Source organism: Lagenorhynchus albirostris, chromosome 3 (assembly GCF_949774975.1).
Source record: "Lagenorhynchus albirostris chromosome 3, mLagAlb1.1, whole genome shotgun sequence".
Taxonomy (NCBI): Eukaryota; Metazoa; Chordata; class Mammalia; order Artiodactyla; family Delphinidae; genus Lagenorhynchus; species Lagenorhynchus albirostris.
Genome location: NC_083097.1, coordinates 91,718,170 through 91,744,045, shown reverse-complemented (window position 1 = coordinate 91,744,045; position 25,876 = coordinate 91,718,170). Strand labels below are relative to the sequence as shown.

Sequence of the window (25,876 nt, the reverse complement as noted above, 5' to 3'; positions counted from 1 at the left end):
CAGCCGTGCGCAGCGGCCGACACTGCTGCGCATTATATAGTTCCCTCTCCGCGAGGCTAGCGGACGCCGGCAACCTCGGCGCACGCCTGCGCACTGCATTCTTCCCGCTTCCGACAAGATGGCGGAGGCCAAGTAGCGAGGGGGCGGGGTGTGGCCGCCGGAAACCCGGCCGCTGCTGGGGGGTGGGGAGGGGAGCTGCGGGTGAAGGCCCGGGAGCAGCGGGCTGAGGCTGGCAGGATGTTGTTCCTGGGAAGCATTGTTGGCTACCGGTAAGGAAGGCGAAGCACAGAGTTGCCTTCCCAAGCCCCCCGGTGCCCCCTATGTACGCCTTCCTCGGCTCGGGTCCGGTCGCCGCGTTGCCTGCTTCGGTACCACCCTGTCCTCTCGGGTCCTGGAGCTCCGGCGGCGGCAGGGGCTGTGTCCGGCAGGAGGGGAAGCGCCGGGGCTGCGTCCGTTCTTCTGTCCGCGGGGCGAACGTCTGGCAGGTGAGTGAAGCTGCAAGCTTCGGCGTCTCCTCCTTTGGCAGACCTTTGTCGGCTTTGCCCCGCCGTTACTTAGACCCTAGTGGTGCTCAGCCGGACCCTGCCGCTCCCTTGTGTCCACGTCCCACCCCCTCCCCGCCCCGCGCCCTCCTTCAGGCCTCCAGTTGGCCCCTGGCTTTGCAGGTCCTCCGTTCTCACCCAGTGGGTGGGGGTTGCGACGCCTGACGCCCTCCGCACCTTTCCTGGCTCCTAGTGAAGCGTCAGCCCTGCAAGCGGTCTCTCCTTCGCGTTAGGTGGGTGGGTCGTCCTCCTGTTTTAGTCGCCTCCCCATCTTCCTGGTTTCGATCTTCTTGCTTCCTTTAAAAGTTTTTAACTGGGGACCTTAGCCGATAGCCTGGCTTACAGAGTTACAAAGAAAAAGCTTGTTATCCAGAGGCCAGTGGATTTTGTTCACCTTGTTGGGGGAATCCAGTCCCCAGGAGACTGGGATGGTTTGGGAGAGTTTGACTCCTTGACCCATCGAACTCCTGCAGAGTTGAGGAATGGTGCCGGTGACGGCAAATGATTGATCATCTAAATTAATCTTTTTCTGACTATCGCAAATCTGGTCTGTAAACTTTGGGTGGGGGACGTAAGTGTTCTAGATCTAGGGAAAGAATTGGGAAGTGTTCGTTTCTTAAAAAGAAGGCTTTATGAATGTAAGAAATGTTATAGTACAAGAAAGGGTGATTTAAGTGATTCTTTTATTCAGTGTTAGCTTACATTGTCCACTGAAGCCTTTAGAATCCCGTACTGTCCAAGCCCTTTGTTTTATTTAGAAAGGACTAAAATGGAGAAAAAGCTTTTTAAACTCAAAACGTCTCAAATTTCTTGAATTCTCAGTTGTTGCTACTACTTAACAATCTTTATAGTACTTGATATTTTCTGTTAAATTTAGCCTGTGCCAGTCTTATTTCTCCTTCCTTTAATATTGGGGCAAGAGTAGTCAGAATTATTGGTGTAAGAAGTTGTCCTAAATAACATGGTACCTTGCCAGAGTTCATAAGTGCAAACTGCAGGATCGAAGTGGTTGGGGAGGAAGTTGCCATGGCTGATTCTCCCATCTTTTCCTGTAGTTGGATAATGTGTCAAGAGCCCCAGAATGGTAAAAATGAGGTTATAAATATAAATGGCATCTTATCCATTGAGATTGCAAATGGGTGGACCTTTTAAAATTAACATTAAATTGAGTGATATCATTTTGTTGAAGCTCTGCTAGATGCTCTCCAAAGTTATTAAAGCACAAACTATCCTTGCCCTATTTGAATTCTGTACTAAAAATCTTTAACAGGTGGGTTACAATTGGCTTGACAGATTTTTTACTTTTCATTCTTCATGACACACATCTGCCTTACCCTTTATTGTAGACTTGACTTTGGAGCTAGAATTGTTCATTTTCAAAGGAGAGGAGGTAGTTTAATGTTTGATTCCTGTATGGGCTAATTAATTCATTTGTTTGTTGCTAGCCTTCACTTTTCTACAACCAAGGACTGCATGTTTTTAGAGCTGGTTGTCTCTCAGTTTTGTGCTTTAAGCTGAAAGGATGTAGGACTGCTGAGCCCCAGTCAGTGGCTCACTGCCCCGGGCATTGTGTCGAGACCTTTCTGGCCACAAACAATCACTCTTCAACCTTAATGGAACCTGTTTTCTCTCTCTTTCTCTCCCCCTCTTCCTCTCTTTAGGAAAACACCCCTCTTTGTCTCTCTATTCATTCAACCCATTAGCCTACTGCTGCAACTCATTTGCCTCCCCGTGTAACTAGGATCCCATGGTCATCAGTTTTTACCAAGCTGTCATTGATGCTTTAGAATGCTTTACTTTCTGTAGATCTTTTATCTTTCTAGTCCCCTGTCCTGAACAAGTCTCATCACTAGCTTTGTCAGTTTGACCCCAGAAATCCTGAAGGATACAAGAGACAGTTATGTGAGGATATTGGTTTGCTTCCATACCAATTAGTGTTCTGCTTATCTGCTGGATCTTTAGTGTTGATTGTGTTTCTTTTTGTCTTACTTACTGAAGGTTTTTATAGCAAATAACTCTTACTTTCCTGAGAAAAATCTCAGCCATCTGAGGTATAATCTTTTCTATCTTGGTATCATTTCCTTATTTACTCATATCTCAAGAGAAGAAATGTCCTTCCTTTTTTTTAAAGAGCAACCTTCTCCAGATGTGTCCACGATCATCCCTCCCCATCTTTCTTTCTCCATAATTGTCCAATATCACTCCTTTTTCAGTCTCTCCCTCTCTAGCCGATATACATGTTTATGTATACCTTTTCCAGGGCTGCCAAAATACAGTGCTCTGTGCTGTGCAATTCAGGGAGGCCAGTCTGAATATTGAGCCTGTTGTGCCACTGTATTTTTACTCTTTAAGCCCAGGAGCCTGGTATAGTAGGAAGAACATTGATTTTTAAGCCACATAGATCTGGTTTTGAAGTCTGCTAAAACCAATTTAGTGGCTATGTGTCGGTGGGCAAGTTACTACTGAGACTCTATTCTTTATCTATCAAATAGAATGTTACAGTTACCTCACAGAGTTGTAATAGAAGTTTAACCCATGTTACATGTCTTTCCAAGGGTTTGGTACATTATGGAGTTCTTAAAAATATAAATTATTCTTTCCTTTACACTCTGACTTCCTTTACCATTTCAGCACTGAAATTGCTTTTTTAAGTCACCTATGACAGTCTAATTACCAAATCTAATGGCCTTTCCTCAGTCATCCTTGGTTTCCTTAGACCATTTTTGAAATACATTCTATAGGAATAAAATCTGATTTCTTGGTTCTTGTGCATTGTACTTCCTGATTCTCTTACTTCTCTGAAAACTTCTTTGCATTTCCTGTACTGTCTTGATTTTGCTCTCCCCGCTAAACATAGCTGTTTCCTACATCAGTTAGGATGCAAACTGAACGTAAAAACAAAAGAAATGTATTAGCTCAGGTAATTGGCAAGTGCGTAGGTAGAATTGGTTTAAAGAGTAGTTTGTTCATAAACTTAGCTTTGTTATCAGGGCAGAGGTTCTGGTTTTCTGCTTTTCGCTAAACTTTGTCCTCCTGTTTGGGCTTCATGCTCAGACTGGCTTCCCTTCTAGAAAAAGACAGGTGTCGGCAATGCTCGAGTTAAACTCTTCTTCATTGACTTTCAAAGAGAGAAAGCTTCTCTTCTAGCCTTTGCCCAAAAGTCCTAAGCTTTACTTTGATTGAACAAATGGAGAAGATCATGCTGCCAAGTCTGTCACAATAGCTTTGTCAAGAGGGATGGAACTATTCTAATTGGCCTAATCAGTGGATAAATCCCATCTAAAGTGAGAGGGAGGTGGAATGGATCATGGGGAGATAGCAAGCGTTTTCAGGGGTTTCTTTGGTTTTCACTGTGTTCTCTTGGTGATCATGTCCTCTTTTAAATGATGTAAGTCATCATTTTTGTGTGTGTGTTTCTCAGTGCTGTAACTACTTCCCTTCTACCCCTTGCTATATATATCTCTACCTTAGATGTACTAATGTAAGCTTACCTCATACCACACTGAGTCAATTTGATTTCCATCCACCTACCGTCACCTAAGGTGTTTACATGTGCATGTGTGAAGGTATATATATTCCTTTTCCTCCTGATTTCCTTTTTCTAACCACCTTTCTCTCAGCCACCCAGTCTTGAAACCTTGTAGTCATCTTGGTTCTTCTCCCACTTTCATTCAGATATCAGAGCTTGAACATACCTTATATTAGTTTGGCCCCAGGTTACGTAATACTGAACTAACAGTGATTTAAACAGTATCTTGCATAGAAAGAAGTTCAGAGTTGGAGGATTCCATGGTGAGTCAGTTTAACAGCACAATGATGTTATCAAGGATCCAAATGCTTTTAATCTTAATCCACAGCTGCTGACCTTTGTGCTCAGGTTTATCCTCTCATGGCTGCATGTTGCTCTTTCTGCTCCAGGCATCACTTTCTTACATAGCCACCAAAGACAGGAGGAAGTTTGCCCTCCCATCTCTTGATGAGGCAAGTAAACCCTTCACTGAAGCCCTGTATCAGATGTCATCCTGGCATGCTTATGCCCTAGTTGCAAGGGGGCTGGAAAAACCAATATCTGGCATTTCAGTCTAGAAGGAAATTAGGTGAATGGCTACAGGGAAGGTAACCAACAATGTCAGTGACATATCTTGATAGTATTGTATGGAGAAGTAAGCTTAAATAAATGAGAATTTTCAGATAGTATTAGCAAACTTAAAGCACTGAGTTGATATAAGCTATACATGGGATTTTGGCCAATCATTAGGATAGTCATAGATGACTGATTAAAATTGGATTATTATATAAAATTAGGATATTTGAGTGGTATATCCCAGTTATTTTAAGGTTGTTGTTAAGTACACTTACGCATGCACTGTGAGAAATGGATATATATATAACAACTATTAGGGAATAGATTTGTGGTTCCCCTTGGAGGTGGGAGGTATTTGGAAATATATGAGGATATTTTTGGTTGTCATAGTGATTGTGAGGTCCTACTGACAATTACCAGGTAGAGACCAGGTACACTGAGTGTCCTGTGATGTTTGCCCACAAAATAAGAATTGTCCCTTCCAAAATGCCAGTAGTACCCCTATACACTGAAATAGCAAATGCTTTGGTTTTTGAAAGAATTCACTGAGACTCATCTGTATACTTATATTACAAGTGACAGAAAACCAAATTCAAACTGCTTAAACAGTAAAAGGCATGATTAGATCTTGTAATTGAACTTCAGCTAGGGCTTCATCCAGCCTGAAATCATCAAGGACTTGGCTCAATTTCTCTGTGATTCGTTCTGCTCTGTCATTCCCCTTGTTTTGATTTCATTCTCAAGCTAGCTTATCTCATGGTAGCAAATTACTGTAACATTTTCAGACTTAATACTCTCATTTCATATATAAGGTAAAGTGAAGAATATCTTTTGTATTTGATTTTGCAAGTATTTGTTGATTACTTCCTCCGTTATGTTACAACTTATGTATCTCTATTACATGTCATACTCTATGGGTATTATTTTTATGTCTCACGAACTACCTTGTCTTACTTATCTTGTATTCTTAATGTCCAGAATACTCTGGCTTAATGGTACACAGTAACCATTTATGGAAAGAATTAATGGATGATGGAGGAAGGATATGGGAAGGGGCAGGGAAATACAAGAAGGCCCCATTCCTTCAGTAGTTGTTAATTGAACCTTGAATTACGAACATTGTACTCCTTCTACCACCAAAGTATGTGTGTAATGCTCTTGTGATTGCGTATGAATTCATTTGAAAGCCTTACTGAATTCTAGTAGTGTTTTGTCATTATTTTCTCAACAAAAATAAAACCAATTACCATCATTCATTCATTCAACAAATACTTTTGAGAGCCTGCTGTTTGCACATAATGTGACAACAGTGGGAAACAAAACAGAGCCTATGCTTTCTTTGAGCTTAAATGTTAGTGAGGGAGACAGTAGACATTATACAGGTGTGCACACTCATTCACACACACTCACTCACACACATCAGGTAGCTAATAGGCTTTGAAGTAAAATAAACTAGGTTTCAGGGGATAAAAAGTAATGGGATGCTACTTCAGCCAGGTTGGTGAGGGAAGGCTTTTTGAGAAGCCCTTTGAGCTGAGAGACCTGAATGAAGTGGAGTAAGCCATGGAACTATCTGGGGGAAAATGTTCAGGTAGAAGAAGCAGCGACTTCTAAGATAGAAGTAAGTGCCTGTGGCATGTTGGAAGAACAACACAGAGGCTAGTGTGGCTGAAGTAGAGAGAGAAGGGCAGTGTGGCAGAAGAGGTGGTAGGACAGGTACACAGAGGTTAGATCAAGTAGGGTTTTGAAGGTCATTTGAAGACTTGATTTTATTGTGTGAGATGGAAACCATTGAAGGGTGTTAAGCATGGGAATATCCAGGTTTGACTTGTTTTTTGAGAGGTTTTACTCTGGCTATGTGTAGAAAATTGATTGTATGAGGCAAGAATGGAAGCAGGAAGACCAGTTAGGAAAATCTTACAGTAATCTAGGTTGGAAATATGGTGCTTGGGCAGGGTTGTCGTGGTGGAGGGCCAGAGAAGTGGTCAGATTTGTGGAATATTTAGAAAGTAAAGTAATGAGAATTCATTGATGGAATTGATGTGGAGTGTGAGGGAAAGAGAAATAAAGGATGACTCCAAATTTTTTGACATGAGCAACTGGTTGAAAGATGGTATATCTTACTGAGATAGAGACTATGGGGCAAGGGTTAGGGGTCGGTGGGAAGCAGGTTTGGAAACTTAAATCAGGAGATTTGTTGTGGATGTGGCTTTGTTTGAAATACCTATTACATAAACCAACTGGAGACATTCAATAGGTATATATATTCAATGCTAGAGATAAATATTTGGAACATTTGGCAACATTTGGAAATTATCAGTGTATATAGATGGTATTTAGGGCCATGGGACCAGATGAGATCACCTGAGGAGTGAGAATGGAATTCATGAAACATTTTGGTACTAAAAATGGGTTCTTATATCAAAGATTAGGAGCTACTGTTTTGGACAATAATAGTTATAGCATCCCAAGTATGGAGAGGGTAGTGAGTAAATCTCTGAGAAAGAGGTGGAACTTGACCTGGACTTCAAAGGATACAAAGGATAGAAAAGGCTTTTTTCTTCTATCATGCCAAGCATAGTGCCTGGCTTGTGGTGAACAGTCTAAGGTGCTGGTGAATGAACAAAAAAGCATTTAGGCTGGGGAACAGCTTGAGCAGAGGTATGGCGGCAGGCAAAGTTTACAGTGTTTTAAAAGAAAGTCAGAGAACTAAGAAGACAGTTTGTGTTGGGTGAGTAGTGAAAAGTAGTATTGGGTTAGTCTGTTCAAGGCTTTAAATGCTAAAATGCCAGTTATAGTCAACCCTATGATCTAATGATTTTCAACTCTATTTCAGTTGTTAGCACAGTGCCTCTTAGTTCCTGGCCTCTAATAGATGCTTAGTAAACATTGAATAAGTGAATGTGGAATTCCCAACATGTAAGCTTTATCTTTACAGTATTTTGTCTCTCTCAATAAAGTATACTGGGTTGCAAAGTATAGTAGGTCATATGGGGATAACCTTATGTTTGCTTCGATTTATTATTATTTCTAATGATAAGCTTTAAAAACAGATTACTTGCGACATCTCTCAAAACTGGTCAGAAAACACCAGGGTTGGCACACCGAGGTAGAAAAATGGCTGCTTAAGAAACTGAGGAGCCATTAGCAGTCTTATATTCAGAGACTAACAGTTATTTTGTTTTTATAGGAATAACTACTTGAAGCCTGTTTATAGATCATTTTCTCCTTTAGCTGTCAAGGAGCAAACTGTTGTACAATTATGGGAATGTTATTAGCAAGAAAATTGGAGATGATATATCTTTGAGGATCTAACTAAAGTTATAATATTTTAAATACTAAATAATTAGAAATTACCTCTGTTCTAAGTAATTAGCATATCATAGACTACACAATTTAAATGTTAGAAAATAATTTATCTGAATAAAATCATACTGAGATAAAAATTGAAATATTAAAGTTATATTTTAAAATAACTTATTTAATATTTAGGATACTTTAGATTTGTGATTATTTTCTTCAGTTCTTTTTTTTTGGCTGTGTTGTGTCTTCGTAGCTGCGCGCGGGTTTTCTCTAATTGCGGTGAGCGGGGGCTACTCTTCATCGCGGTGCACAGGCTTCTCATTGTGGTGGCTTCTCGTTGCAGAGCATGGGCTCTAGGCACATGGGCCTCAGTAGTTGTGACATGCGGGCTCAGTAGTTGTGGCTCACAGGCTCTAGAGCACAGGCTCAGCAGTTGTGGTGCACAGGCCCATTTGCTCCGCGGCATGTGGGATCTTCCTGGACGGGGGCTCGAACCCGTGTCCCATGCATTGGCAGGTGGATTCTTAACCACTGTGCCACCAGGGAAGCCCCTTTTTCAGTTCTTATATACCCCATTACTAAATTTTTATGTAGTCATTAAAGAAAATTCAGGAAATGCAATAAAAAGTACAGATAAAAAAAAAGTACACACAACATTCATAAGCTTATCATATGAAGAAAACCAGTGTAGCTTTTGTCTCTCCCAACCCCTCCCTCCATCTTTCCCTACCCTCCCTCCCTCTCTCTCTCATTTTCTCCTTTGTCTGTGCCCAGCACTTTCCCCCCTTTATAGTATAAATATGTGTATATATTTCTAATTTTTAAAAAATTAGGTTATATACATTTCTTGGAATATTTTGTAAATCTTATTTTTATTGACTGTATAATAATCCCATTATAAAAATTATTTTTCTTAACTATTTCCTGTGGTTGGTTATTTAGTTGTTTTCTATTTTATTATCATATGGGCAATGAACATCTTAACACATTATGGATATTTTTTCTCTTTATCTTGGTCTTTTTCCTTAGGATAGGCTTATAGATGATGGAGTTAACTGGATACGGCTTCATGGCCTTATTCAATTAAACATTTTTAAGGTTTATGATACATATTGCCAAATTGTACAACGTTTTATAGGCCCAATAAATGTTAAGTGGTTTGAAAGTACGGTAATCATAACTGGGAAAAAATTAGGACCTACAGAGTTGCTGAGCTTTAGTGATAGCCTAGATCAACCTTTTGTTCATCTCCAAGTATTTCTTTCTTTTTTGTCTTTAACATATATTTCAAAGAGTACATAAAACATAACATGAAGAATTTAGTGTGTTATTGTAAACACACATGAAGTCATTACTCTGGTCAAGAAATAGAGCACTGCCATCATCCCAGAGATACTCTCCCTTCTGGTTCCTGATCTCAAAAGAGAAAGCTTGGGGCTTCCCTGGTGGCGCAGTGGTTGAGAGTCTGCCTGCCGATGCAGGGGACACGGGTTCGTGCCCCGGTCTGGGAGGATCCCACATGCCGTGGAGCGGCTGGGCCCGTGAGCCATGGCCGCTGAGCCTGCGTGTCCGGAGCCTGTGCTCCGCAGCGGGAGAGGCCACAGCAGTGAGAGGTCCGCGTACCGCAAGAAAAAAAAAAAAGAGAGAGAAAGCTTTTACTCTTTGACTCCAAGTATGTTTGCTGAATGTTCGTTTTCTGTTTTATTTTGTTTTTGTGAAAACCTTTATCATATTAAAGAAGTTCGCTCCTATACCTAGTTTACTAAGAATTTTGTGTTTTGTTCTGTTTGTTTGAATTTAATGCTTTTTTTTGTTGCTGTTGAAGCTTTTCATTGCCATATGAATTTTCTCCTTTACTGTGTTAATATATTGAATTATATATTATTTAAAATGCTAAACCTAACCTGATTCCTGAGATAAACCTAATTTGGCTTTACCGTATTATTCTTTTTATATATTTCTGGATTCAGTTTGTTAATATTTTGCTAATGGTTTTGCATCAGTGTTCATGAGTGACGTGACCTATATTGTCCTTGTCAGGATTTGAAATCAGCAGTCAACATTATGCTAGCCTTGTAAAATGAGCTGACCCTCATTTTCTGTTCTGGAAAAGTTTGTGTTCGACTAGAATTATTTTTTCTTTAAATTTTTGCGAGGATCTGGCAGAGAAGCCATCTGGGCTGGGAAATTAATTTGTGGAAAGGTTTTTATTTATTTTATTTAATATATGATTTATGTTTATTTTACCATTTTTGCTTTCTTTTTTCCAATATATGTTTTTAATTTTTAATTTATTTTTTGGCTGCATTGGGTCTTCGTTGCTTGCACGGGCTTTCTCTAGTTGCGGTGAACGGGGGCTTCTCTTTGTTGCAGTGCGTGGGCTTCTCATTGCAGTGGCTTCTCTTGTTGTGGAGCACGGGCTCTAGGCATGCGGGCTTCAGTAGTTGCAGCACACAGTCTCAGTAGTTGCAACACACAGGCCATAGAGCACGTGGGCTTCAGTAGTTGTGGCACGTGTGCTCAGTAGTTGTGATGCGCAGGCTCAGTAGTTGTGGTGCATGGGCTTAGTTGGTCCGTGGCATGTGGGATCTTCCCAGCCCAGGGATTGAACCTGTGTCCCCTGCATTGGCAGGCAGATTCTTAACCACTGCACCACCAGGGAAGTCCCAGAAAGGTTTTTTTTTTGTTTTTTTTTTTGTTTTTTTTTTTTGTTTTTTTTTTTGTTTTTTTTTTTTGCGGTATGCGGGCCTCTGACTGTCGTGGCCTCTCCCGTTGTGGAGCACAGGCTCCGGACGCGCAGGCTCAGCGGCCATGGCTCACGGGCCCAGCCGCTCCGCAGCATGTGGGATCTTCCCAGACCGGGGCACGAACCCGTGTCCCCTGCATCGGCAGGCGGACTCTCAACCACTGTGCCACCAGGGAAGCCCCACCAGAAAGGTTTTTAATTACTAATTTGATTTCTCATTTTTAAGCCTATTCAGGTTTTCTGTTTCTTGATTATTTTGGTATTTCCCCCCTAAGAGGTTGTCTTTTTCATCTAAACTTTTAAATTTACTGACATAAAATTGTTTATAGTAAATATCATTATCCTTTTAATGACTGCAGGAAAGAATTACCTTCGCATGTCTGCTATAGGCTTTATGTACGTTTTCTTTTTCCTTTGTAAGTCTCACTGGAGATTTAGTAGTCTTTCAAAAGAACCAAATTTTGAATCTTTCTGATCCTGTTTTTAAAATTATATATTTGTTCTCTATTGCATTGATTTCTGCTCTTTATTTCCTTCCTTCTACTTTTTTGGGATTTACTTTTTTGTTCTTTTGCTAACTTCTTGTAGATCACTATTTTTCAGCATTTATTCCTTTTAAATATATGCATTTAAGGCTAAGCGTTTCCCTCTAAGCACTGTTTTAGCTACCTCTATTATTCAAATTTTAATATGTACTACTTTTATAATTCACTTTAAAATGTTTTCTTATTTTCATTGGTGTCTACTTTGACTTTTGCATAAGCTGAAAGTATTATATTTCTCAATTTCTGAACACATGGAGGTTTTCTGATTATTTTTGAATTTGTTCCTTATTTCTAACAATATAACAATGTAATCGGAGAACACTTTCAGTGTTTCAGAGGTCTGACTTCAGACCTTTAAAATTTGAGAACTACACTATGGCCCAGTATATTATCTTTTCTTTCTCTGCAGTTATTGAATTTGGTGTTCTATATATTTCCATTAGGTCATGCTTTTCAGTCCCATATTTCAAATCTTCAGGATCATTAATGACCTTTGTTTGCTTGTATTAGTTACAGACAAGGATGTGTTAAAATATCCCATTTATGATTGTGGACTTTTCCCCTTGTATTCTTGCAACTTTTGCCTTATATATTTCAGACAGTGTTAGTAGGTGGGTAGAAATGTGTAATGGTTATATCTTCTTAGTGACTTAACATTATGAAGTATTTCTCTTTTATTCTGAAAGTACTTTTTGCATTAAGGTCTAGTTTGTCTGGGATTGATACAACAGTACCAGCTTTCTTTTTATTATTGTTTGCATGGTTTATCTGTTTCCATTCTTTTACTTCCAGTCTTTCTGTATTACATTTTAGATGTGTCTCCTGTGACGTGATTGGGTTTAAATCTCCCATATTATCATGTACTTTATGTCTGCCCTATTTGTTAATTGTTCCTCTTTCTCTACTTTCTTGCCATCTAGATGAGGTGGCTATTCTATCATTTTACATTTTTCTCCTTATTATTTGGAAATTATGACTTCTTTTTCTCTTTTACTAGTTATTCAAGAAATACAATATACATTTTATAAAGTCTCATGTTAATCAATGCCTTTATCCTCTTCTCAGATGATACACTTTAATTATATTTACTTGCAGCCCTACTTATATAGTATTGTTGTGCATTTTAATTCACTCTTATTTATTCTCTTTCTCATTGTTGTTGTTATTGTTTTATACCGTCCATGTTCAGTTCAGGTTAGTGCATGTGTCTACCATGTCGTTACGTTTCCTATGATCTTCCATTTAGGGCCATTTTCCTTGATCTTGAGGACGGTGAAACACGCTCTTTAGAATTTCCTTTAGTCTGTTTGCTTGGAAATGTCTTTATTTTACCACATTCTTGAAGGATATTTTTGCTAGGTACAAAATTCTAGTTTAGCAGCTATTTCAGTACATGGTAAGTTGGTGGTTACTTTATTTCAGCACATTCATTGCTGTTGAATCCTCAGCTCTTTGTGCCTCATTTTCCTTAAAAAAAAAGATCTGACATTTTCCTTTGGATGCTTTTAAGATTTTTATCTTTGTCTTTTGTTTTCTGTTGTTCTGTTATGCTGTGATTAGACATTGGATTCTTAGGGCTTCATGAATGTGTGGATTGGTGTCTTTTTCAGTACTAGAATTTTTATTTGGTTCTTTTTCAAATCTACCGTGTCACTTTTTATAATTTTCAGTTTCAAGCAAAAATAGTGAAGCTCAACTTTTATACCCTTGAATAGTAAGCATAGTTATTTTTCAGTCTGTGTCTTATGATTCCAATATTGTTAAGTTTTTGTGGATTTGATTCTGTTGTCTGTTGTAGAAATAATTTGATGTATAAAATGAAGTGAATTTTTCTCTAGAGAAGATTTTCATTTGCTTTTGCGAAGAATATGAGACCATCTTAATTCAATTTCAAATGTTTACCTTTTCTGGACCACCATCTGATTCTTTGTTACTCTTCTTAGGGTGCATCCCTTTGGGGTCCCAGCCCAAAGACAAGGGCATTTTTATTATCGTCCTTACCTTCGGTGGGTCCCAGACTCTGACTTTTGTCCCCCAGTCCTGCAAGGCAGGCAACAAATTATAAAGCTCAGCCTCTTAAATACTTTTTTTTTTTTTTTTGCAGTACGCGGGCCTCTCCCTGTTGTGGCCTCTCCCGTTGTGGAGCACAGGCTCCAGATGCGCAGGCTCAGTGGCCATGGCTCACAGGGCCAGCCGCTCCGCGGCATGTGGGATCTTCCCGGACCGGGGCACGAACCCGTGTCCCCTGCATCGGCAGGCGGACTCTCAACCACTGTGCCACCAGGGAAGCCCTTAAATACTTTTTTATTGGCAAACCCACAAAAGGCAAAAGCTGAGCTTACCTGTAGAGAACAAATGTATGGACCCAAGTGGGGAAAGTGACGATGGGGGGAGGTGGTGGTGTGATGAATTGGGAGATTGGGATTGACATGTATACACTAATATGTATAAAATAGATAACTAATAAGAACCTGCTGTATAAAAAATAAATAAAATAAAATTCAGAAATTCAAAAAAAATAATAGACACACACATACACACACAAAAGCTGAGCTTACCTTTCTGAGTTTTGACTTCTGGTAAATTTGAACTAGTGATTCATTCCTCACTATGTTGGTAGTTATTTGATGGTAAATTTGAACTAATGATTCATTCCTTACTATGTTGGTAGTTATTTGATGGTTTTAAGATTATTTTAATATTTTGTCTAACTTTTTAAGTTGACTTCAGAAGGACAGTTGGTCTGAATTGTGTAGTTTGCTACTTTTACAAGTGGAAGTCCAACTATTTCTTTGACTAACTGTTCAAGGAGAACTTGACATTTCTGTTAGTCATTCCTTTGTTTTAAGGCACATTTTGTGGTACAAATGAGATACCTGGGAAAGGTAAACATTAAGGTATGGTTGCCTTTTAATACTTTAACATGTGTTGCAATAATCTTCAGTTCTTATTACTTTGCAAAGCTCCAGAGGAAGGAGGCAGACAGTATTTTATTTGATGGGAGAAGTCAGAAATACTTGTAGTATGTGGGTAGTGCTTTGAGGTAGGAATTGTCCTTTGTGTGAGCAAAGAGAATACAAAGTGAACATTTTTGAAGTGGAGATGTGTGAAGAGGGAGGGAGAATGCTCTGAACTGAGGAGGGACTGCAAACAAATTTGTCCTTTAGTATTCCTGTTGGAAGTGGGGTGCATTTCTAATAATTAATGCAGCAGCTCTCTGTATGTCATGTTTTATTTTTATTTTTTTAAATATTTTTTGGTATACCTCAGGGACAGAATATAACTTTTGAATCTTTTTACTCACATCTATTTAAACTATTATAGGTACAATTTGCATTTGATTTCTGAGATTAAATCTATTAAATAGGTTAAACACAGGTTAGAAATCACACTAGGCAAATTAAATTAGTCTTTACATAAATTGACTTCTGTGGTTGCAAGGATGTTGAAAATTTAGTATAACATACCAATATATTTTTATTTTAAAGACACATTTGGTGTTAATCACAGCTCTTAGTATGAAATGCCATCCATCACTTTGTGATTACATTGGGGCATCAACAAAATACAAAAGCAGTTCTCTTTTAAGGAAACCTAGACTTCTTGTATTTGTTTACTTGATTCTTTCTTTTTTTCTCTCTGCTAAAAGAAAATAAGTTGAAGATTCTTGTTAATTATAGTTCCTTCACTTCCCTGCTATGTTAGATTTAAACAGTGGTTGTTTTTGGTTTGCTTACTTCCCTTCAGAAAACTGAAGGGTGAAATGAGGTGACAGAGAATTTTAGGAATCAGTTCTCTCATGTGTGCCCCTTTCCCACACCTTTCCCTTTTTAAATATGTGAAAACAGAGGTCCGAGGTAGTCTGGGTGACTTGATTTGCCTAAAGTTACACTGAACTGATACCCAGATCTCTTCCTCATCATAGTTTCTTGAGGTTCTTTTCAGCCAGATGATTGCATTAGCTATACCAGACATAGATAAGATGATGATTTATCTGTAACTATTAAGATCTGATAAGTTATTAATGCATCTTGATTAGCCACATGTTTATTGCAAATGCAATTAATTTTATACTTCCTAAACTCAGTTCGTGAGTCTAGTGTTTAATTTTGTAAAGTTTGCTGTCTGTGACTAAACTCAGGTGTGTCTGTCTCGGTATTCAGTCTCAGCATTTGTTAATGTCTGTGCTGTTCCTGAGTTGGACTCTTACATATATTTTCTGGAGATTTTTACTTCAATAATATCACCTGTAAAGCAACTCTTATGTTAGAGTAAGTACTTAAAACAGTGGATGAATGACACTGTTCTACTATGGTAACACATTTAGCATATTTAGTCGTCGTTAAATAACTCGTTGCCAAAATCTACAATGCTTGCCACACATTTTCCCTGTTGTATTCATCCATGTTCTTTAGAGCCTGATTTTAGTACCTCTGTTTAATTAGGCCTAGGGCATTTTCTCACTGTAGTCATTCTTTCATTTCTTCTGTCTTTGCTCTAGTTTCATTTCAGAGATGCTGATATCTTTTCTAATATTTCAATGGCATTTCTTGTATGGCTTTGGAGTTCTAACACAAGTTTTTCCTCTGCCTTCTCTAACAAACGTCAAGTTACGTATTAGTATCACTGAAAGATGATATTAGCTATCAGTTAAGAAAATAAACTCTGGTTGGAAAAATGTCACACTGGACAAAATATACAAATGTATTTTAATTATGTGCTCATTTAGTGCTCAGTTATGTGCTCACTCATATCACATTATCCTGATGAATTACTGAGTTGGGTCTCAGTTAAAACTAAGTTTGAATTTTCACAGAAATTTAATGCTTACTCAAAAACCAAAAGCCATGTGGGAGAAAAATCAGTTCTGTTGTACCAATATAATGTGTTATGCCAGCTTTAAAATCCAGCTTTGCTTCACTTTTATAGAAGAATTTACATTCTATCTGTTGGAAGTACATATTGGTAGAATTTTTTTCCCACAACTTAATGATATTTTATGATGAGTTGCCACATACTATGATTTCCTATTAGTTATATTGGACTAATGAGATTCTTCATTTAGTGTACAGTTAGGTCTTTGACAAAAAGTTTTTAATCTCAATTCTGATAACAATCAGCTAATTAAATATTATTATTAAGACCTTGAGGACTGGACTTGAACCATGACAGTTTTCTTGCCAAAATGTAAGGAATTGAAAAGAATAGCTGAATGGGGAAAAGAGTTCTTCTCATCTTCTGTAAGCAGTGTTTGGTATACTGCTTTACTATATTCCTGAAAAAAGTAGATTATTGTATGTAATTTTAAAAAATTCTGTTCTTATCTGTCTCACCATTGCTGAGTTGCGAATTAAAATCTTTTATTTGGCTTTTAATTGGTTCTTAATGAAGTTGCGTAAGGCACTGTGTAAACCTAGTAGTGGAGGCTTCTGGTTTTATTACTTAGGTTACCTATATTCATCATTTAATTTAAGTTTGGGGTATTTTACACAGTTTTCGTCATATCTGACACTTATGTCTCATTATATTTGTCCATTTTTTATTGAAATTAAGGACCAACCAGTGGCACAGGAAGACATGTCTTTGTTAAAAGTAAATATATTTAGGTTTCTAAATCAGAAGTAATTTGCTTTTCTTCACTGGAAAATGAAACCTGGATTCAAGTCTGGCTTGGCCTTTAACTAGATCAGGACAAATCACTGACCTTCCTGTGATTTAGCTTTTTCGTCTACGAAATGAGGACATACTACGTTTGTTTGTTTGTTTGTTTATTTGTTTAGGCTGCGTTGGGTCTTCGTTGCTGTGCACGTGCTTTCTCTAGTTGTGGCGAACGGGGGCTACTCTTCATTGTGGTGCGGGGGCTACTCTTCATTGCTGTGCAAAGGCTTCTCATTGTGGTGGCTTCTCTTGTTGTGGAGCACAGGCTCTAGGCACGTGGGCTTCAGTAGTTGTGGCTTGTGGGCTCTAGAGCGCAGGCTCAGCGGTTGTGACACACGGGCTTAGTTGCTCCACGGCATGTGGGATCTTCCCGGCCCAGGCCTCGATCCCGTGTCCTCTTCATTGGCAGGCAGATTCTTAACCACTGTGCCACCAGGGAAGCCCCATACAACGTTTTAACTATGCTTTTTTTCAAATATTTTTCTAAAGTGATATAGGAACAACTGTCATAACTTTTCTAAGGCAGATCTACATACACAATTTTAAAAATCATATTTCTCTTTTATGTTATTAAAGCCAGATTGTTTCTTATGATATCTTCTTGGTTGTTTCCGGAGTTGTAACATGTAACGTGCCTCTTGGCCACAAACCTAAAGGTAGCCACTAGTAAGATACTGAGATAATGTCTTACTTGGTACACTTTAAAAAGTAATGAGCATGATTTTGAATAAGTACTGAAGTTGTTTTAGGTTTCTCTTATTTTAAACATTAAAAAATGTAGCTTTGTCAGGTAAAGAGACTTTAAATTTTATATCCTTGAGCAGATGTTACATGCATGTAGTATACATTTCAAAAAGTACAAGAGAAAATGAAATGAAATGAAAATAAATTTCCTACCCCTGTTCCTTAGTTGCACACATCCCCTGCACAGAGGCAATCGCTGTTACCAGTTTCTTGTTTAGCTTTTCAAAGTACAGTCCACAGAAACCCAAATCTCACAAACATAGCTGTTGGATATTCTTCAGAAGGGCAAATATATATTGTGGTAAAGTCTAATTTGTGCTTTCATCATCAGAAAGTAGCATTCTGGAACATGACATACTTAAGAATTTTAAATTATAATGATAACTCATTCAAGCTCCAGAACAGTTTTTCACTTCAGAAATTACAAAGCAGATACTGGAAAAGGATAAAAAGCTTTCTACTTAAATCTGATTATCCAGTACTTCAGTGTGGAAATCCTACTGGTTTGGAGTTTAACAAAAGCAGCCCCATGATTGAAGATAATTCGGAGAAATCTGACAAGGATGGCTCATTTGCTAGCTACCCAAGAAGGTGTTTGTGAGGAATTTCCATTGTGGGTTACAGTAAGGTGAGAGAATCTGTGTGTTTTGCTTATTCCCTGTCTACATGAGCAACAAATGTTGACTGGGGCTAGAGGATCTGCTTCTAAGGTCACTCACTCACTCATTTGGCTGGCAAGTTGTTAGTGGTTTGGGCCCCATGTTGGCCTTTCCATAAGGTTACCCTGAGTATCCTTATAACACAGAGGCTGGCTCCAGAGTAAGCAATTCAGGAGACCACGGTAGAAGCTACAATGCCTTTTATGACCTAGCCTCAGAAGTCACACACTTCTGCAGTATTTTACTGGTCACACAAGTCAGCTCTATTCAGCATGGGAGAGCACTGTACAAAGGCTTGAATAGCAGAATTTAAAGATCATTAGAGATAATCTTGGAAAGTGGCTGTGATACTTCCCAACCATAGCCCCACACCCCATTTAAATAAGTATTGGATCAGCAATCTTATATTTGGTGTTTATGGTAATCTCAAGGTGAATTTATGCAAAAAAAAAGTAAGGCTTTTAGAATGCTGCACACCTTTCTATTATTTATGCACTGCTCAGGAAAATGCCTGTTTGATTGCCAAGCTTTTCACAATGATTTATTTTTTATTATGTTTGATGCCTGATAAGAACAAAACTCACATAATCTGGGAATATCTTTAGATACTAATTCTGGCTTCCTCTTAGAAATTGTAGGATACATCCTCGAACTTTAACACAGTGCTGAAATCATCACTACCTTCTATTGATGTTACTGCTTAATCTAGCCATTGGATCCAGGTGTCATTCAGAAACCTGACTGGATATAGGGCATCTTTCATTCACAAAGTAATGAATTCTGACTATAGTCTTCAGAGATTTTAGGTGCTGGCATACTTACGCTGCTGGAATAGTATGGAAGAATAAGGCTGCCACTGTAAGAGAAAAAAAAATTGCCCTTTGTGTTGTTTTTGAGAGAAATCTTTAGAGGAGTAAGAATTTGAAGATTTAAGTTTCGTAGGGAGAGGACAGGAAGATTTGTGGATCAAGTATCTGTTTAATTTAAATGTCTCAAATATCAAAGTGAAATAATCAGATAGATAGTTGGATATTCACAGAAGGGGGTTAGGATGGAGATACAAATTTGAGATTTAACATCATATAGAAGATGGTTAAAAGCGTTAGGAGTAGGTGAGAAAACAGTGAAGAGAGAGAGCAGTCCTGGTACAAGCCCTGAGGCACTCATGTTTTAGAAGACTAGTGAAGAGACAGGTCCAATAAACGAAATTAGAGGGAGGAGGAAAACCAGGAGAATATGTCACTAGAGCCCAAGAGAAGACATCAACTTCAGGTAGAAAAGAGTGATCTGCTTGGTCTAATGTTACTGAGAGGTTATTGTACTAAGATGAGGGCAACGGATTTTGGCCACATGGTGGTCATTGGTGACCTTGATTTGAGCTTCAGGAGATTGTTGAGGATTAGGGAGGGCTAAAGAGTGAATTAAAGGTGAGAAAATAGAGACAGGAAATGAAGGCCACTAGATCAAGAGGTTTGGCTGTGAATAGAACAAAGAAATGGTCATATCTAGTGGAGGGGGTGCGTGGAGGGGAGCTAAGGTCAGGAGAGGAATTTGTAAAGATGAGTAATATTAGAGCATGTTTGTGTGTTCATGATAATGATCCAGTAGAGAAGGAGAAACTGATTATACTGGAGAGAGAGGGGCTAATCAAAGGTTTTCTTGATTAGCTGGGCTCCATTGCCCAAGTAAGGTATTGGTCTTTGATAGGAGCAGGGATGCTTTTTCTATTTTAATAGGAGAGAAGCAGTATAGGCATGGTAGGGAAATGTGAGGAAATTTCTCTTTAATGGAATGAAGTAGGTCTTCAACTGAGAGTGGCATAGGTAGGAAAATAGATGTTACAGGTTTGAGGAGAGAAAAAAGGTGTAAAGAAGTTAACTCAAGTAGTGAGAAAGCAGACTTTATAGGAAACACAGTAGGCCTGCCAGGCGGTGTTAAATATTCTTCCATGTTTACAGTTGTGAATTTAAAGTGAAACCAGCCAGCCCCTATTATCTGATCATTCCCCCACCCCCACTCTCCCCAGCACGAGTGCGCGCACGCACACACACACACACACACACACACACACACACGCACACACACGCACACACACACACACAGCTGCCCTGATGAAGGCATGCAAAAGTGGAATAGTTCATTCAGTTCAACCAGATTTGAGGTTTTACCAGGTAAATATAATAGAGGGAGAGAAGAATAAGGGGTTTGAGTGAAAGGGAATGGCTATTGTTGGGTCTAAGGAAGAAAGTAAAGACGAAAGTGATAGTGAAAATTGATGAGAACATTGGATTGAAGAAGCCAGTGAGGTAAAAGAATTTTGTATTTGGAGATGGTAGCATAAACTAGAGGGATAGGAAGTATGCTTCAGAGACTGAAACTTTGGGAATTGAGATTTTTTTATTAAGATTTTGGAGTTGGTCAGAGTTGTCTTATCACTTCACAAGAGACTTTTTTTTTTTAAGAACTTTGCGTTCTCTATTGTAAAAGAACAAGTATCAAAAATACCTTTTCTATGAAAATTCCAAGTGTTTTAATTGAGCAGATCTAACTATTAGTTTGAATTAAATAGCAGACCTTCTTTGGGAACAGAATAAGAAAATGCCTTTTTCATATTGTATCAAGTACAGACTGGTTTGAGAATCAAGGTACTTATTGACTGCTGGTGTCTGTTGAGGAAGGTATTTGAATGTGAAATGAAATTTAGTCCAATTCTTAAGAAATCTTACTTTTTGCTTCTATAAAAGCTATGTGACAGTTCAACTAATTCTACCCAATCTTAGAGAACTTGGCAAAGCAAGTTTTTTAAAAGACTTAACAAAGTAAATATGAAGTTTTAGTTTTAAAAACAATCTATATTGAAAAAAGAAATTAAATGTATTAGTTTGTCTTTTTTTCTTTCTCTCTTCCCTCTTAGAACATAATGTTAAGTGTTCATGTTGAACTCTTACGAGGTGACTCATGCTCTTAATCTTTAAAATGAATCTATATATTAGATACTATTGTGGGTAGTCCAAGTCACCCAGAGGTTTCTGATTTGATTGACACAGTCCAGTAATGCAAGGTAGATTTTGTTTTTCCATTTTACTTAATAAGACATTTGGATTTTTAAGCCTATAATAGCAAACATTTATCTTCAGATATCCAGAAGTGAAATAATTTTATAGTCTGTACTGTGCCTTACATATTAAAATTCAGCATAAAGCAAGAAGGAGAGAAGCTATTCAAAAAGGAAGGAAATGGTATTATAGAATTAGGCAATACCATCTTCAGTTGGTATATACGGTGTTGAAAAAGTCATTGCTTTCTCATTCAGGGTAACAATTTGGGGATATTGTGTAAGGATAAAAGTCTTAACCCAAGGATTTGGTTTAAGGTTCTAATAAATACACACCATTACTAGGCCATAAATTTATTCTTTCATATACACCAAATTTTGTTTTTAACGTCAATTTAAAAATTGGATTTTTTGTTATTAATGCTCATGTATTTCAAGGGGTAATTTGTGTGTTATAAATTGATAAATGATTTGTCAAATAATCTAAGTATTTTATGATATTTTAAATGTTAAAATGATGGGAGTTTTAATTATATTTTGGGGGAAAGACTATTTTTAAAAAACTCATTCTGTGTGCACCTTTTTCTTGAATTCACAGTGATACCGTAAGCATTTGGTGCTGTTTTGGTGACTTAAGTCACTGAAGTCTTTAATGTTAAAATGTTATCTTTATGAATAGGGTTTATAAGTTTGTATTGTAAATTGTACCTTTGGGAGCAGTCTTACAGCTGCTTTGGGTTTTCAGTAAAGATCAAACTAAAAACATTAAACAAGACATAGTTAACACACACACACACACACGGGCAAGAATAAAATTCTGCTTTAAACATTTAGTTTTTAAAAAATCAGAATTTGGTTTTTTTTCCCCTAGGGGAAGGGTAGCTTAAAACATTGGTGGACCAGAAACTGGAACTTTATCAGATTAGGGCATGTTAAGAATTTAGAAAAAAAAATTTTCTTTACTTACATGGAAATGTTTGAATATTTGTTAATTGGGCAAAATGGTTGCCAAAGGTGATTTTGAGTTTTTTGTCTTATTAACAACATAAATTAATAAGTAAGTGTGTAGTCAAAATTGCCAAAGTAAGACCAAATAAAACAAATTTCTCATAGAGTGTAAAATTTTGTGGTTTTTTCCTGCTATTATAGTTTCCAATTGAAAAAGCCTTTGACCATTAAATAACTATAAATTAGTAATAGTATGCATTATGACTTCTGATTATTTCTTCTTTTGAGTAGGAACTAGCAATTCTGTTAATTTTTGTAGATCTTGCTGTAATCATGTATCCTTCTTTATTTGAAATGTTTATATTTTTCATTGCCTATAAGATATCTAAAATTTTTAACCTAACAGACAAAATCTAAATCTCTGTCCTAAAATATTCCTAAACATCGTTGAAGGCTAGTTCTTTTGCTGCTTTCTCTCTGAAATCTTTCTTGATTACCTGGCCAGAAATTATCTAATCTCTCATCCTTTGATATACATGTTGCCTTGTATTAAAACTTTTCTTGTGCACATTTTAGATCCCCTATCAGATTGTAAGTTGATGTCTTATTCGTCTTTATATCATCTACATTCATGCATTCAACAGTGTTATTGAATGCTTACTGTGCACCAGCCACTGTTCTAGGTGTGAAGGAAACAGCAGTGCATGAGAATATAGGTTCCTGTCCTCATGGCATTTGTATTCTAGTTTGGGAAACGATGATGAGGGAGACAGAAAATTAAACAAACAGATAGATACATAGGTAGAACCTTTTAGATCTTTAAATGATTTGAAGAGAAAACAGTATGATGTGATAGAAATTTAAGGACAGTACCAGTGTTGATTCGATGGTCATGGAAGGTCTCTTTGAAGACGAGACATTTATGCCAAAGCTGAATGATACAATAGAGCAGTCATTTGAGGATTTGGGAACAGAGTTCTTGAAGCTGAAAGAGAGGCAGTGCAAAGGCATTAGAGAGAGGGAAGAAAGGGGGAGGTAGGGAGGAGGGTGGGAATGGGAGCAGGAGGTAGGTTATACAGAGTCTTGTAAACCGAGTTAAGGAATTTGAAATTTATTCTAACTTCATTTGGAAGCCAGTGAACAGCTTGTAGCTTTTAAGGGCTTGTGATTACATTGGGCCCACCCAGGATCATCTCCCCCTGCCCCTTTTTTGTTGTTCAACAAGAATTTATTGAGTGTACCGTATGACTAGCACAATATTAGGCACTGATTTGCATTATTGAGCAAGAAAAGATTTTAACCCAAAAGTCATGTAAAAACAAGGCAGAAGTGACCTTCATTCTCAAGGGAAGTCCATGTCTAAAGGCCCAGGACTGCAGTGCTCTGGAGCTGGCCTACTTGAGTCTCAAGAGTTTGACTGCGGCTGTAAGAGTTATTCCTTACAAGTTTCTTTTCTCACGTCTCCACATGGTTCTTCATCTGCAATAAAGCACTTATTTTATTACATTCATACTTGCCTCAAAAAAAGCAGATGTTTTCAGTACCATTATTGGGTAAATTTCAACTAAACAAAGCCAAACAAATCCTACCATTGATCACTCCTGAACTTCTGGGCAAGGATCACAATGCTCTGGGGGTCATCTTCCCCATATAAGCTCATCTTTCAGAGTGTGTTACCTCCTTTAGGGACGCAGGATACCATATGACATGCAGAGAAAGTGCCGAACCAGTGACAGGTAGTGAATTTCATCTCCCTATTTTAAAGTCAGCCTATTAATAACTTTAATTACATCTGCCAGGTCCTTCTTACCATGTAATGTAGCGTATTCACTATTGTAACACCAGGGCATATTTAGCCTAATACACATTTAACATATTTAACATCATACAAGGGCAGTGAAGCAGAATTAACTCTGACAGAGTAGCCTTTTTTGACTCATTCACAGTTTTTCTGATTTCTTTTGCCTTTGCTTATATGCCCACTATCAGTCATTACCTTGTATTTGCCACACGCCCATAAGACAACCCCAAACTGTTTCTCTTTAGTTATTTAACTAAATAAGCATGACAATGTGAAAATGTCTCCTGCATTTAAAGAAATTTTGTTCTAGATATCTTCCAGAGAAATCTGTGGTTACCCATTGATAAAAATTTATGGGTCAAGGGGATTTTTTGTAGATTCCAGATTGACATTTTCAAAGCTGTTTGAGATTTCTTGTTTTCACTTATTCTGATTATTAAAAAATGTATTCACTCAATAAGGATTTATTGAGCACCTACTACTACAGAGCTAGGTGCTGCAGTAATCATCAGGATGATAATTGAACAAGTAACTTTTTATGAAGCGTGAGGCTCTGAAGGAGGAAGTACAAGCTGCTCTCGGAGATGACACACAGTCGTCCCTTGGTATCCACTAGGGATTGGTTCCAGGACCCTGGAGGATACCAAAACCCAGGGATGCTCAAGTCCCTTATATAAAATAGTATAGTATTTACATATAACCTACACATATCCCTCCCACTATACTTTAAATCATCTCTAGATTACTTATAATACCTAATACATTGTAAATGCTATGTAAGTAATTGGAGGCTGCTTGGCAAATTCAAGTTTTGCTTTTTGGAACTTTCTGGAATCTTTTCTGTATATTTTTGATCCATGGCTGGTTGAATCCTCAGTGGTTGAATGAAGAACCCAAGGATACGGAGCATCTACTGTATTTAAATCTAATTAGAAGATCTAACATGAAGTGCTCATGAGACCTGGAGGGTGAGGCAGTTTGACCAACACTGGCTTAGGAGGCAGACTGCCACTTCACTATGTGGGGACCTGAATGAATTTTGAAATTTCTTTGAGCCTATGTGTGTGAACAGTGATCTTTTTTTAATCTCTATAGAAATTCAAGTTAGATGAATTTGCTGATTATATATATTTGCTGATCATAATGTCTGCTACTGGTTTAGAAGATTTATCATGAAACTAACAAAGTTTAATGCATCTAATTTCATGGACCCTTCCTAGGTTCTTTTGCAGCAGCAATAGCAATTTTGAATTAATTTGTATTTTCCTTAAGGAAGGCTCCCCCATAATTTATATATGATCCTGAACCCCACAAAATCTGGATCTGCCTTTGGCTACAGATTAGATGAGAAAGAAATGTTAATTTCTCTCTTCTTCTCATGTTATGATATCAAATTGTGTCCAAAAGGCACTTAACTTTTGGGAAAAAATACAGAAATTATGTGTGTTAGGTTGTGGAAATTTTATAAAATTAAGAAAAATTGAAAAATTTATTTTTTTCTGTGAATTTGGCTTTTTATTTAGATTCCTCATATAAGTGATTCCATGCAGTATTTGTCTTTTCTGCCTGGCTTATTTCACTTAGCATAATGCCTTCATGGTCCATCCATGTTGTCCCAAATGGCAGGGTTTCCTTCTTTCTCATGGCTGAATAATACTTCATTTTGTGTGTGTGTGTGTGTGTGTGTGTGTGTGAGTGTGAGATTTTTATCCACTCATCCATTGATGGACACTTGTTTTCATATCTTGGCGGTTAAGAATATGCTGCAATAAACATGGGAGTGCAGATCTC

The 25,876-nt window shown here is 37.9% G+C and overlaps 1 protein-coding gene across 2 annotated transcripts in view; it reads left to right on the top strand.

The window, feature by feature from the left end:
- Positions 1 to 215: 215 nt before the first annotated feature.
- The window catches only part of APC (APC regulator of WNT signaling pathway), a 137,702-nt gene continuing 112,041 nt past the window's right edge, over positions 216 to 25,876 (top strand). For both annotated transcript variants that reach the window (XM_060143388.1, XM_060143389.1), the window contains exon 1: positions 216 to 485. In XM_060143388.1, the coding sequence (XP_059999371.1) occupies positions 321 to 485 (165 nt within the window). In that variant the 5' untranslated portion in view covers positions 216 to 320. The remainder of the gene's footprint in view (positions 486 to 25,876) is intronic.